Below are 14316 nucleotides of genomic sequence, written 5' to 3'. Positions count from 1 at the left end.
CTAGGTCCAAAATTTTGTGTAGAGAAAGGTTCAAGTAGCCAGCGTCAAGCTTTATTTACAATATCCTTTAATTTAAAAATTGAATTTAATACAAATGACAGTGATATCAATCAGGGCTTCCATTAATGAGTGATCATCCATCATTTAGTTCTGTAGAAATAGAGGTTTAAAGGTATTTCTATTTTTAGCTTTAGCGGCCCCTAAAAGGGACCAATCAAATTAATATGCGCAAACTTGATAAAAGACTACCCAAGAATGATACAGACAAAGTTTGGTGATCATCCATCCATTAGTTCTGTAGAAGAAGATCATGCATTGTTGAAAAATAGACTTGATAGCAATTGATATTGTATAGCAAAAAATTAGGGATATCTTTTTACAAATTGAAACCTTGTATTTTACTACTTTTTAAAAAGTTCAATGAAATAAGGTCAAAATTACGGTACCTTTATAATAAAGAGAAGAGATTTTAACACTGTCATCAATTGTAGCCCTTAGTTTGTAGTCTAAGAATGGAAGTGAACTCTGCTCAAATTAGACTCAAGGCCTCTAGAAATAGTAGCATTTACCATATCAACTCATTCAATAATCTAAATATATAGAAAAGGAAAATGACAATTAAATAATTATTTACCTTGATTGTCAAATGCTTTTTTACAGATCCTTGTTCTTTTAAAAGAATGAACTATTATACATCTTATTCATCAAAAAATAATTTACTTTGATTACAACATATTAACAAATTAACCCTTTAACATGCAATATTTCTTATTCTTATCAAATTAAGTGATATATGTATTACAGTAAACCAAGATAAAAATTTTAAGTTACTTTGCTAACATTATTTAAGCCTGGTCAGACTGCATGGGTGTACAGGATGACCAGTGGCTCTAAACTGATATGGCAAAGGCTAATAACTTCCAGTTCCAGTAAGTTAAGGGCAATTACAAAAGAAATGAAGTTCAAAAATATTTTTTTTGATGCATTCATTTCATTTTTAAAATAGTTTTTAAATCTTTATTTCTTATGTTAATACTTTATTTATTTTGTACAAGTTATCCTAATAAGTTTCCAACTTTTATCATCATTTACTTTCCACTTTACCTGCAATTATTTCTGTATATAAATTATCAAAAATCTTTATCCTTTTCTTAATTCAATTTACAAATCCATTATTTACATTTTAAACCAATTTTTGTCAGGAGCACAAAAAACTATTTATACATATCCAATATCCAATTAAATTTCCTTTTTTTTCCAATAATAATATTAATGATATCTTGTTGGTACAAAAACAACTTTAGCTTCAAAGTTTTCTTCAATTATTCCATGTCACAGAAATGCTTGCAGCCAACAATTACTCTATGTGAAAAAGACGCTTGGTATTAAAGGACAATCAATTTTTTACCCTCCACTGAAAATTTCTTCAGCAAAGTAATGAATCAATGGCTTATTCTGGCAATAATAATCTACCTTTCAAGATTTTCCATTAAGGGGCATCCACTTGTGACACGGTACTTGAATAAGAACAATGCCATCCATTTAATACCAAAAACAACAAGAGCTGTCCGTAAGACAGCGCGCTCGACTTTTTTATTGCTTGCCAATAAAAAAAGTTTTTGCAGTAAAAGGCAATACAAGAATCTCTGTATTTTTAAAGTGAACTAGTTGTTTGATACCCTTGAATATTACAGCAATGTTTATATGACATAATTTATGGTAAAGTGAACAAGTGGATAGGAATGAATTTTTTTAGATTTTTTAAGTTTTTTAGTGCTTGCCTATAATACAAAACATTGACAGTTAAGGGCCATAATTCAAATAAAATCTTTGACAGAATTACCTTCTCCTGGACATGTTTGGGAATCATGATTGTAAACAAGTATTCCAACTTTCAAATTAAATATCTCAAACAGTTCAGTCAAAAAGTGGACTGGTACTAAAAACTTAACCAAGATTCTAAGTCGATAAAAGGCCTTAATTTTTAAAACAAAATCCTTGACAGAGTTACCTTCTCTTGCGTACAGATAGGGGTAATGATGTGAAATAGCATTAAAAGTTTCAAAGCAATATCTCAAAGGGTTAAGGCAATAAGTGGATTTTTACCCATATTCAATGTATTTTCTAAGTCAAAAAGGGGCATAATTCTGTCAAAAAACCTTGACAGAGTTATGTCCTCTTGTCTGTTGATGAAGGTCGTGATGGTAAACAAGTATGGTCAGTTTCAAAGCAATACCTCCAATGGTTTTGAAATAAAGTGAGGTGGTACAAAAAAACTTAACCAAGCTCAATACACTTTCTAAGTCAAAAAAGGGCCATAATTCTGTCAAAAACCTTGACAGAGTTATGTACTCTTGTCTGTAGATGGAGGTTATGATGGTGAACAAGTATGGTAAGTTTCAAAGCCATACTTGTAATACTTCTGAAATAAAGTGGGGTGGTACGAAAAAACTTAACCAAGGTGTGACGCCAACGCCGACGCTAACGCCGGGGCGAGTAGGATAGCTCCCCTTTTCATAGAAAAGTCGAGCTAAAAATGGCTTCCTACTGAATTATCAGGGAAAAAATTTACATTTAGCAAACAGCGCCTCTTTTAATTAAGGGGTGTTTGTGAACATCTACTGTAAGAAATAATTTCACAAGAAACTTCCTGCTTTGACACGGAAGTCAAAATTTTTTCCTGGGAAATCTAACCTCATTTATTCACATCTTTTGTCAATACATACAAATTTCCTTGACAAATTTAACAAAATAATACATACAAATTTCCTTGACCAATTTAACAAAATTTAAGTGAGAATTCATGATATATGAAAAATAAACACAGGCATTGCAAGATCTATATACACTTGTATCTATATATACACTTGTTTCAAGATTAAAAACCCATTTTGAGATCTGAATTTTAAGGTTTTATTTTTTCACTAAAACATTTAGAATGTTATCTCATTCCATCAATCTACTCTATCAAGCTATTGATGAAGCCTGACGAAGGCTAAATTCTACATGAAAGCTCATAGCTGCAGAATGGGTGATTATTTTACGGTCTTAATCATTCACATAGGTAATCATAAACACTGGTAATCATCCAAAGAAGGTTGAAGACTGCAGATCAAACTGTTCTCTAGTTTCTAGACCAAATATGTTCACCTTGACCTTTAACCTACTGACCAAAATAAACAATAAAGGTCTTGTACCAAATAACTGCAATTAATCAAAGATCCTTTAAGCTAACGGTAAATAGCAGTTTAGAGTGGAAAACTACATTAAAAGATTAGTCATTATACAAAAATGAAGGCTGTGAATCAAAAAATATTTGAGTGATATGAACAGATAGGCAAAACTAAAGGAGTATAATTATCTATCCCTTTTTCTAGAACATTTTAACTTGCAAAGTACTTCAAAGGTCAACTTGTCCCCTAGAATCACTTAAACCATAGCTAGTGGTCATGTTGACTGTAATTTTAAAACTTAACAAAATTATATTCCTCAATCAAATGTCATATAAAAATGTTGTGACTTCATCACATTAACCAAGGGTCTATGACTTTTCTCAAGCACATAGAATAAGTGGCGATGACAAAAAAATGATCAACAATACTTTCATCAGAGTAAGTAAATACATTACTGTTACATAAATCCAGCCTTTGATAACAATATTAGCCAATTTTATTCCCTCAATCCGATCTCTTAATGGAAATATGCAAAACAACTAATGGAAAAAGCATCAGGTTCTTATATAGTCTCAATTTAACCAAGAACCCTGCTGGTTATATGTAATGAACTTGTCCAGTTTAGAATATCTGAAACTGTCTATTTACAGTTTTGAGATTTTAGGATAAAACAAGAAGTCCTGATGGACCTACATTGCCCACCTAAATAAATAAAATAGTGATAAAAAAATTCCAAAAGATGGCACCATTTTTGACCATGGGGTCTTAGTCTATTGAAGTTTTGTATATGCTCAGTAGACAATGTTACACATGCTTACACAATAAGTATCTTTGTATAATTGGGGCTTTATCCTTCAGAATAAGCTAAAATACTATAACTGACCAAATGGTGTGACAGATATATGCATTGGCAAAGACCTTTTTCCAAACATAAAAATTCAAAATCCTCAAAAATTTTATTAGGATTCAATGTTTTAAATGCTATAGTAACAGGACAGTGACCTTCACATCTGAAGCAGTGGCTAGTACAAATTAACTTAGATTGTGCTCCTAAAATAACTGAACTAATAACCTTTGTCTTAGAATATATCCTACCACCCACATACAGCATGAATAATTATGCAAAACATTCTCCCTAATTCAGCACTTGTTTTTACCATAAAATAATCAGTTTCCCTTAACCATACCATAAAATGTTAATTTTACCCCAACCATACCATTAAATGATAATTTTACCCTAACTGTACTATAAAATGTTAATTTTACCCTAACCATACCATTAAATGATAATTTTACCCTAACTGTACCATAAAATGTTAAGCCTGTGGAAGCCCGATGCATAAAGTGAGCTGCAGTGACTTAGATAACACACTGACATTTCTGACAAACATTATACCATCCCTTATACAGCATTTGGAGAAGATCAATTAAATATCCGTCACCGTGACAACTGCCTCATTCTGTCAATGACAAAAGACCTGTTCCTATATATATGTAAATGACAGGCTTAGTTCTTCTTTTCTCATCTCTCTTCAATGGCAATATGCTTAATTTTTCTATTTGATCTTTGGTGAGGCAATGATTCAGCCACAAAAACAAAACCTCCAATATTTTTCAAAATTCTAAACCAACAAAAGTTTATAAGAGAAACAATACATATTTACAGTCTACCAATTACAACACATTAAAACCTTCTGTTTTTACTGAATCCTATATAAATAACTTCCTGTTTAATTTAACCTTTCTTATTTAAGCATATGGAAACAGCCTTGCAATTTTTAATGAAACACAGAAGAACAAAAATATTGACCAACTTTAACAAGGCTAAAATTTTACAGCACTGGATAAAAAAGTATTTGAACACTGAAGATATTTTACATTGGTTGAGCAAGTTCAAAGGCACTTTCCTTCTGCAGTCATCAGCAAATGTTGTTAGAATTGACAATGATCCATTCTTTGACATTGTCTAGAGAGACAATGTACTATTTGTTTATGCAAACAATTTGACATCCTCATCTGTGGCTCATGAATACAAAATATGTCGTCTCAGCCAATCTTGATTGCAAATATTTACATATTATACACTTCAATATCACATATGTGGGCTAACAATACTAGTTCCTTGAACATTGCTGGGTAAAAACTTCACCTAAAAGAACTTGAAAAATTTAAAATTTGAGGAAAGTATTAAAAGTACTTTTATTTTTAAGCGTACAAATTTCTCCCATATGAAAAACAAAATTTCTTAAAGATAAAATCTGATGAAATGTGATGATAAATTTTAACAACAACTCACATGTGATAAGACAGTGCTCTTGCAAATAAGAAACCATTTGAGAATTCCTTAAGTTAAATAAATAAATAAATTGTTTATTGTATTACACCCCTTCCATTAAAGACAAGTCACTTTAACATATGTGTCAATATACTTACTCTGGAGTTGGCCATAATCATTTAAAACATAAAATCCACGAGTTCTGCCCTTAATCCTTGTGAGTGACATACCTCACGCACAGGCAAGATTATGTAATTCCACGCAATGTCAAAGTCTAAATATCGCCACAGTTCAAACAACAAATAAGTCTGCTCACTTGTAACAAAACACCTCAGTCCTCCACAGGTATCTTAAAGTCTTAATGTTTTTGTTTTTGTGAAACAATATTTAAAGTTTTGAAAATGGTGCACAAAGTGTTTAAAATCGTCACAAAGAGAAAAAAAAATTGTTGGACTAAGTGTACAAAACTCAATGTCACACATGAAAATTACTATTACTCCTGTTGATTTTTTCAAAATTAATTTAGTTATTTAAGTGGAAAAGATATTACAATCATAAAAGTCAACTTTGCATCCATTCAACAAATGTCATTATATATAATTATATAAACATGTGTATGCTATTTAGCAATATATTTTTAATCTTATCTGTAAACAATTATCTGATATCATAGTATATCCTCTATGCATCACTTTATCAAACAATTTTCCATACTAATTAATGATTTTTTATATATTTTTTATATATTCTATCCTTTGAAAAATTTACTATCATTCCTTATCAGTGAACTTGTCACCATTATTTCATTTTTTATTTTCCTTTAATTGAAAATTAAAGCACCAACTTCCTTCTATGTAAGATCTATTATTACAATATAAGTATTAAATATATGAGATATAATTACATGAAAGCGGAAATATATGTAAATTGAGTGTAAATGCACACTGGTACATCAATATGTACATGTATATTATATAATGTTCTGTATGACTTGTTATATGATACTATATAGCAATAAAAATTTACTACAGAATTTTAAATGTATAACTTAAGTAGTATGACAATACAATCCTTGCACTACTAAATTTTTAAAATGACTACGCGCCCAGCTTTGTATATGGACCTGTTCATTGTTACTATAGGGGGTTTCAAAATCAGAAAAGTATATTGCAGCCGGCAACAGTCAAGAGTTATAAAGTTTCACACTGGCCTGGCTTTGTACCGCTGACACAGAAAACTCACCACTGCTGCTTGTAGGGCAGTATTATCGAAGAGAAAAATAGCTCAATTTAATAAATAATGAAGATATTATAAGATATCTGCTCAGCTGATTAATGTCACCGAAAAAAGTCTTGCAAGTTGAATTATGCTTATTTAGCTTCTACATGAAAAAGACTAATAATACTGTAACACAGTTTGAGATAATTTTATGTATCTTAGATAATGCATGAAAACAAGAGTTCTCAGTAGGACAGCGTGCTCAACTATTCTCAGTGCTTGATAGCAAAATAAGAGCCTGGATAATGTAGAATTTTCTAAGATTTTGTGTCAGCATCAATGTAAGAGTTATGGCCCTTAAACAGTGACCTTCTATAATGCTCTAAAATAATAATGTGAAGTTTCAACCTCTTCCCTTCCGTAGTTTTGGAGATACAAACTTGCACATAATAACTTAACCAAAGTGTGACGGAGATGCTGATGCAGGAATGCTTGCAATAACTCTCCCTATACTTCAAATAGTCAAGGTAAAAGTGAACAAAAACACTATAACACAATTTGAGATAATTTTACAAAAATGAATGTCTTTTGTAAACACTGGTATTTTTCAGATATTTTTTGGATAACAAATGTAAAATGTTGGTAACAAGATTTCTGTACAATTTTCTTGTCAAATATCAAATTTGATAATACAGGAAGACAAATTGTTGCTGCACAATCATATTCATCAATGCTCAGAAACTTCAAATCAAATACAAAAACTCATACTGCTAAAATTTACATTTATAAGAATACAATAAAAGCCATGTTGATGAAACGTCTCAATTGATATTAAGTTTTATTGAATTCAGGATAGAAACTTAAAACTCAGCTACATCTCATCTACAAAATCTGGTCATTTTCAAGTTGTTAAAAACATACTTTTTTCTCTTTTTTTCCCTCTGTCTCAACATTAAAAGCTTTTTTGCACCATACCTATCAAAGGCTTAAGTTGATGTTTTAACTCTTTCATTTGCTTTCAGATAAAGAATAGGTTTATACCCCCTGTTAATCACACTAAAGAGACTAGATATTCTACACAAATGATATAGGAAGCTAACAAGTTCTTCTTTATTATAAAAGTATATTTGATACTTTGCTACCATAAATGGAAGTTTGGGAGCCATTTACTCCTTGATGTTGGCTTGTGACCTCAAAAATTTTATGCTTTTCCTTCTTTACCTATTTAGTGTGACTTTCAATGTTAAACATTTTGTAATCTATGAATTATGAAACATAAAGGAAGCCATGTTGTTTGGTCTTAACAGAAATTCACCAAAAACACTAAGGGACACAACATTCATATACATTTACCTAGGAATATCATAATCAAATATAAAGTGCAGCAAACTGACATCACTATTTGAGCAAAAAAAAAAAGAATTAAAATGTTAAATAAACACTTGAACTAAAACACTGCTTAAACTTCTAAACAAACAGACAAATATTCTCAGAGTAAGTGCACATACCATGTATTCTTCCATCTAATTCTTTATTAGAGAATCCCGTCGACCTCTCTAAATTTCCTCCAACAATCATCGTATCTAGAAGCTCCTCGTCACTACTCACCCTATTCACTGCTGCTCTCCCGTTGGCCCCTCCTCGACTGTTGTATGACGTTGACGCAGGACTCTCCATCTGCCTGTAGTCTAGCAGAAGAGCCTCGTTTTCAGATGCAGCGTAATCGAAATCTGACATGTGGAGAAGTGGAGAATATAATCCTAATTCCTCAAAATTTTACTGCGACTTTTCACGCATTATAATTTTTGCCTTTCTGCTACATGTAAGACTGAAAATGAAAAGAAAACATAAAGCTGTTACACAGTGGAAACAAATTGAAATAAAACATAACATAATGAAGTCTTTTTCAGAATTACAAAGATCAAACATATTATTTTTCATTGTTAGGCTGAGCCACTCCATTGAATTCAGAGCCCTCATTTCATGATTTTTATGGTGGAAATTCTGCCTAATTCACCTCTTCATTTAATATGTATATTTCTCCTATTTTTGAAAACAATTCCCCTAAAAAGAAAATTTGCTCTAGACACTTAACATATCTTGTTCAAGTTTTCTTTTGCCAAATAAAATAGAGAATACTTAACACATTTTCTCCAAAACACCACAAATTCCGCTACCCCGCTACTCCAGGCCCTTGTCCCCTATAACATAATTACGGCCATGGAATTTGGAATGCTCAGTTTTATTATATTTAGTATCTTCAGATATTTCAAATTTAAAACAGTAAAATTGAACACCCAACATAGTATAAACAGTATAAAGCCTGCTCAGACTTAACAGATATTTGTTAGACACATTAGCCTGAAATCTTGAATGTCTGAAGGATAAAACAAATGAATTAAAAGAAATATATATGTAGCAGAATACTTAATCAAAATTACATTACAATGTACTATCAAATAATAATCAGTTCTATTTTTTCCTTATAAGAGAATACTTTGCGTCATCATAACTTATAGATTAGAGTACAAGGGAGATAAAAGCCAAATTTATTCATGTTCTGATCATATAGGGGGGATAATCAATTCCATAATCTAAAAGTTTTATTCTACATTACTCTCCCTTTATGAAATTAGAGCACCACAATGTATGGAGGTAATTCAAAATATATAACTACGTAACATTTGTACATAATAAACTTATGATACTCTCCCTTTATAAATTAATGTGTCACTCAAAATAATTTTATTTTACTGACTGAAAATGTAGGCATACAATAAAACTTAAAATATGTCAATTCTCTTAACCATCAATTATTGTTTGTAAATATGAAGAATCTACAACATGTATCTTTATCATAATATCCTATATTATCATCTGAGAAAAATTTCGACAAAAATTGAGAACATCACTTTCAACAGAATGCACAATACACATCGAATGAATAAAATGTACAGTCAAATAAAATTTCTTATGCACAAAAATATAAACAAAATGCAAATTTTACAAAAAAAGTAAATAAATAAATAAATTATTGATAATACACAGCAGATGGTAAATATTCCTTATGCATATAAAACATATTCATCTTAATTGATCCACCCATCTTATAGCTAGATTTAAAAGTTACATACCATTAAAATATCTCAAAATGATTTATTACTAAAATGTCTTAAAATTATTAATTTTATATAGTATACTGTATGTTAGTTTGGACAAATATTTTATATTTTAAATTTTTGAGTCAGTGCACAGCCATTGTATAAAGTGTACATAACCTATTTTTAAGTGTTTATTTTTAAAAGTGGCCCTAATAAGTGGCCGTGAAACGGTGCTATTACGAAGTTTATTTATTTATTTATTTTGTAATTTTATTGCTATGTAATTTTAATTGAATAATTTCTTAAATAGGCTGTGCACTAGACTATTTTTACCATACAGTCTCATGGTTATTATCAAAATTGGGAGGTGCTGGCTACAGATTACCCATAATGTCAAAAAAGACTCCATATTGTATATATCCCTTTGCCCCCCGCCCCGTGTTATTTATTATCTATCTTTTTTTTTATCCCTGTATATATAAACTAGTATTCTTAATACTAGTAAACGTGAACCCGTGCCCCCATATGGAGCAATACGTTTATCACGGGTTCACTCAAGCATGAGATTTTCTTAAATATGTTACATAAAGACTATCTCATCACATTATGGGTAACCAAGTTATTATTATTAGCCATATTTGGGACTTAGATTTTTTTTTCTTATTCTTCTATGAATTGTTTAAGTAATAGAAGATTAATTATTATGTGTGATATCTAGATGCATAATAATTTATAGACCATGAGACAGTGATAAATAGATAAGGCCGTTTCCACCACATTTTAACTATCATATTTGTTTTAATTTTGAAATAAAGTTGGTAAAAACACGTATACATTGGATGCAACGGGCACCTGCTAAATCTCTATCACGTTCGCGCGACAAACTTGTCGATATAGGTCAATCCGAAAATTAAGAAAATTTGCAAATTATCACAAAACCGGATTGACCTCCTTATTTTGTAAACAGAGAATTTTCGGCCAATGAGAACAAAGGAGGCAATCCTCTCTAAACCAATCAAAATTAACTTTATAAAGCGGGTGTTCGGTAAAACTTACAAAATTTACAAAATTTTAAAACAAACTCTGCTAATTACAAACATGTAATTAATAATATGCATCCCAATGTATACGGTTTATAACATGTAAATAGAAACCAACATAAATAATAGACAGCCCACATTGAATTGGTCAGAAAACGTTCCTGACATGCCTTCTTCGCAAGTATGCGAACTCTACAATTATAGGTAATATTTTAAAATTTTTTAGTTATACTAAATATTAGATAGACCTGTTATAAAAGACGGTAACTTCTATAAACGTCTTGGCCAATTTTAAAATAAGTGCTTTTTAATAATTTAATTTTAGAATTCTTAATCTTAGTATGGGATTGCCCCATCTTCCTCCCATGGCAGAGGTTGTACGTAGAGACTACCCTGTCATGGGGGATATGGTATGCACATAAACACATGTACGGATATAACAATAAGTAATTAAACATCAGCTCCCCCTTTTTAAAAAGGTTATAAATGAAGTATATGCTCGCCCATATGGTCTCTTTCCGGTGGCGAGGGTAAACAAACCTAAAAACACACACACAAAATTAATTTCAATACTGTAACAATTGTAAATCTGTGATGGTGTGTAAATCTGTGATGGTGTTTAAATCTGTGATGGTGTTCATGAACCATATCTTTGGATTGAATTGCATGACGTTTAAGTTTAATTATTACATGTACACTTAAATTGCTAGTATTTTATTTTCCCTGTCTAACCATTAAGGAGAAAGAACAGTGCTTAGTTTTAAGGACTGGCAAAGAAAATGGATTCTCAAAATAAGAACCAGGAAAAAAATTAGCTCACATTTAACATATGAACAGAAACTGCTTAAGTCTTTTGGATTTTAATATTATTACTTATTTTACAACACTTGCTTTAACATTATGCAATGCTAAGCTTTCAAATAAGTAAACAACTGACTTTTGACGAAATAAATAGGCACATTTTACCCAATTTAAAGTAACCTCCTTAAAATAAAAGTACATATTCGTAAAAGTTTATATCAAGATTTTCAATTTAAAAGATTCTATTTGTTCTGAATTTTGCCTTCAAAAAGCTAAGAGCACTGGCTTTTGAGGTCAGGATAAAGCCACTTTCTACTTTTTCACTGCTTTATGCAACTCACTGATAACGGCTCTTTTCACCAAGTCCACAACACTCAGACAACACAGCCAAATTTGTTACAGGGAAAAGAATCATCTAGAAGTTACTAAATAACCAATCCAGAAATAGAGAGGCTACTGTTGCACTTAAAGCGGTAATAAGCTTGGGAACACTCAAATGTGACATAATCAATTCTAATTATTATACAATTCATAAATCAATATTTTTACTTTTTTTTCTTCATCAAGCAATTCAGGTCTATTAAATTGAGGATTTAAGTGTTGTAACCAAAAGAACATTTAACAAACATTAATTATTCACTTTTCTTGAAACAATTATAAATCGAAATTGTATTCCATATTTAAAGAAGCCAACCTAAACGTTGAGTTGGTAAGTTAAAACCACTGATGATTATGTGACAACATACATGTATATCTTTAGACCTACTAAATTTTTAGATTTAATTTCATTTTAAGGGATAATAATTCCTGTTAAAGAATTCTGTTTATTTGATCCTGATTTATTACTGCAATGTGTAAGCTTCTGAAATACATTGTAATTTCCTGGCCATGGATTCACAACAGCAAGATCTAAAGCTCACACTTAATTTCTTGATTCTCAGATTCTTAAAGTACTGCAATCTTATTATCTAAAATTGTAGGCCTTAGATTTAATATATCGGGTTGTTAGCCTAATACTGTTACATGCCTCAGACTTATTACCTCAAGTTTTATACCTCCAATAATACCTCCAGTTGTATACCTCTGATATATTACCTCAAGTTATAAGCCTCAGATTTTTTATATTACCAGCATTTCGGTACCTGCCAATTCATGCATATTTTCTCAAAACAAAAAAATTGATGCGTTTTTTACATACATATTGTATAACAAACAAGTCAACAGGCAAAAATTTGAAAACAGTTCATAAAATATCCTGTAACATACATGAATTATAAAGCATGCATATACAATTAAATTGCAATGGTGCATCATGAATAAGTAATGTCAGTGTCTATATTTGGAGGACAAATATGAATAATGGATCATGAAAATACATGGGAAATAACTGATTAATGTACTAGTAATTCTTGGTTACACTGGTAACTAAATTGAGCTGGGTTTTTTTCCACACAGATAACTAACCTTTTGTTAGTTTATGTCTTATAATTTTTAATTGGATTTTATCAAGTCTATTACTACCCAACTAACACAGGATAAATCATATGGCTTTTTAGAAACTTTTAATAGAATACCAATATAATTCACAACAACATCCCACCTTTATATCTATGCCCTATCCGGCTTAAACAAAAGTCAAATTGATCAGTAGTTTTGTCATATTCAATTGAATAAATCAACATGTCAAACAAGTTTCAGATACAAGATTTTGAATGTACCAGTGCATGTTCAAAGATGCATTACCTTTATCCTGCTAAATTTGTTTAATGGACTTGTAAATCACTTATACTGGAAACATTCTATCGAAAGTTTGAATTTTTTTAATATCAACACAATAAGATTGATCAGCCAGTAGTGTAGAGCCTAGCCTGGTGTGAGGGTATGGAAGTTGGTCTGAGGGTATGGAAGTGTCAGCTTGCAGGACTCTACACAGTTGGTATAGGTCCATTTTATATCTCCATTAGCACTAATAGGGTTATTTTAGTTTGTTTAATTAATAATCAGGATTGATTTACAAAATGTACAAACTGCATGTTAATAGGAAGATAGAAAGAAAATTATTCGCAAAACATTAATGTGTGTCATTTCTTCTGCATACACTCGTATTTATATAGAACTTTGCTAATCATTTAACAAAATACAGATAACAAAATACAGCTTCACAGCAGATAACCAATTGATTGTACCAATACCAGGTAATTACATTTTCAAACAGTATAGAATTATTGTTAAAAAAATATTGGAAGTAATATATTTGTTTCATTAGTTATTGTAACTGAACTTCTGAACTCTCTACTCATGTTTTAAAGCAAAGAGATTGACAAATCAATGCTGGGTTAATTATCTTAATGACAAACACTTGAGCCAGAGCTTTAGTTTTTGTATAAATTCAGAACATGCATATTTTTTTTAATCTATATAATTATTTAGACAATGATTTCATGTGATATGAACATCTTTTGCCTTTAACCTGCTGACTATGTGTAATGGATTTGCCTTGCTTTAAATTTAGAACAGTCAACTTGAAGGTTCAGAGATTTCAATATCAAAATACAAAAAGAATTGAGCTAATTACAGCACAGATCCTGATCAGACTGACTAGCCTGGCTCTATACTGGTGTCAAAGGATGATCAGCAACTTTAGAATTAAACCTGCCTTCAGCTTTTCTCTAGGTAAAAAAATGTTATTTTTTGATAAATTGTTTTAT

The 14316-nt window shown here is 30.7% G+C and overlaps 1 protein-coding gene across 2 annotated transcripts in view; it reads right to left on the bottom strand.

Moving 5' to 3' along the window:
* LOC132717193 (H(+)/Cl(-) exchange transporter 4-like) overlaps nt 1–14316 on the bottom strand; it is an 83704-nt gene that overhangs the window by 62734 nt on the left and 6654 nt on the right. For both annotated transcript variants that reach the window (XM_060700649.1, XM_060700718.1), the window contains exon 2: nt 8175–8494. In XM_060700649.1, coding sequence (XP_060556632.1) covers nt 8175–8403 — 229 coding nt within the window. In that variant the 5' untranslated portion in view covers nt 8404–8494. The remainder of the gene's footprint in view (nt 1–8174; nt 8495–14316) is intronic.

This window comes from Ruditapes philippinarum, unplaced genomic scaffold (assembly GCF_026571515.1).
Source record: "Ruditapes philippinarum isolate M1 unplaced genomic scaffold, ASM2657151v2 ctg4650_1_1_1_1, whole genome shotgun sequence".
Lineage (NCBI taxonomy): Eukaryota > Metazoa > Mollusca > Bivalvia > Venerida > Veneridae > Ruditapes > Ruditapes philippinarum.
The sequence above is the reverse complement of the archived record's forward strand: the minus strand, read 5'-3'. Positions and strand labels throughout refer to the sequence as shown.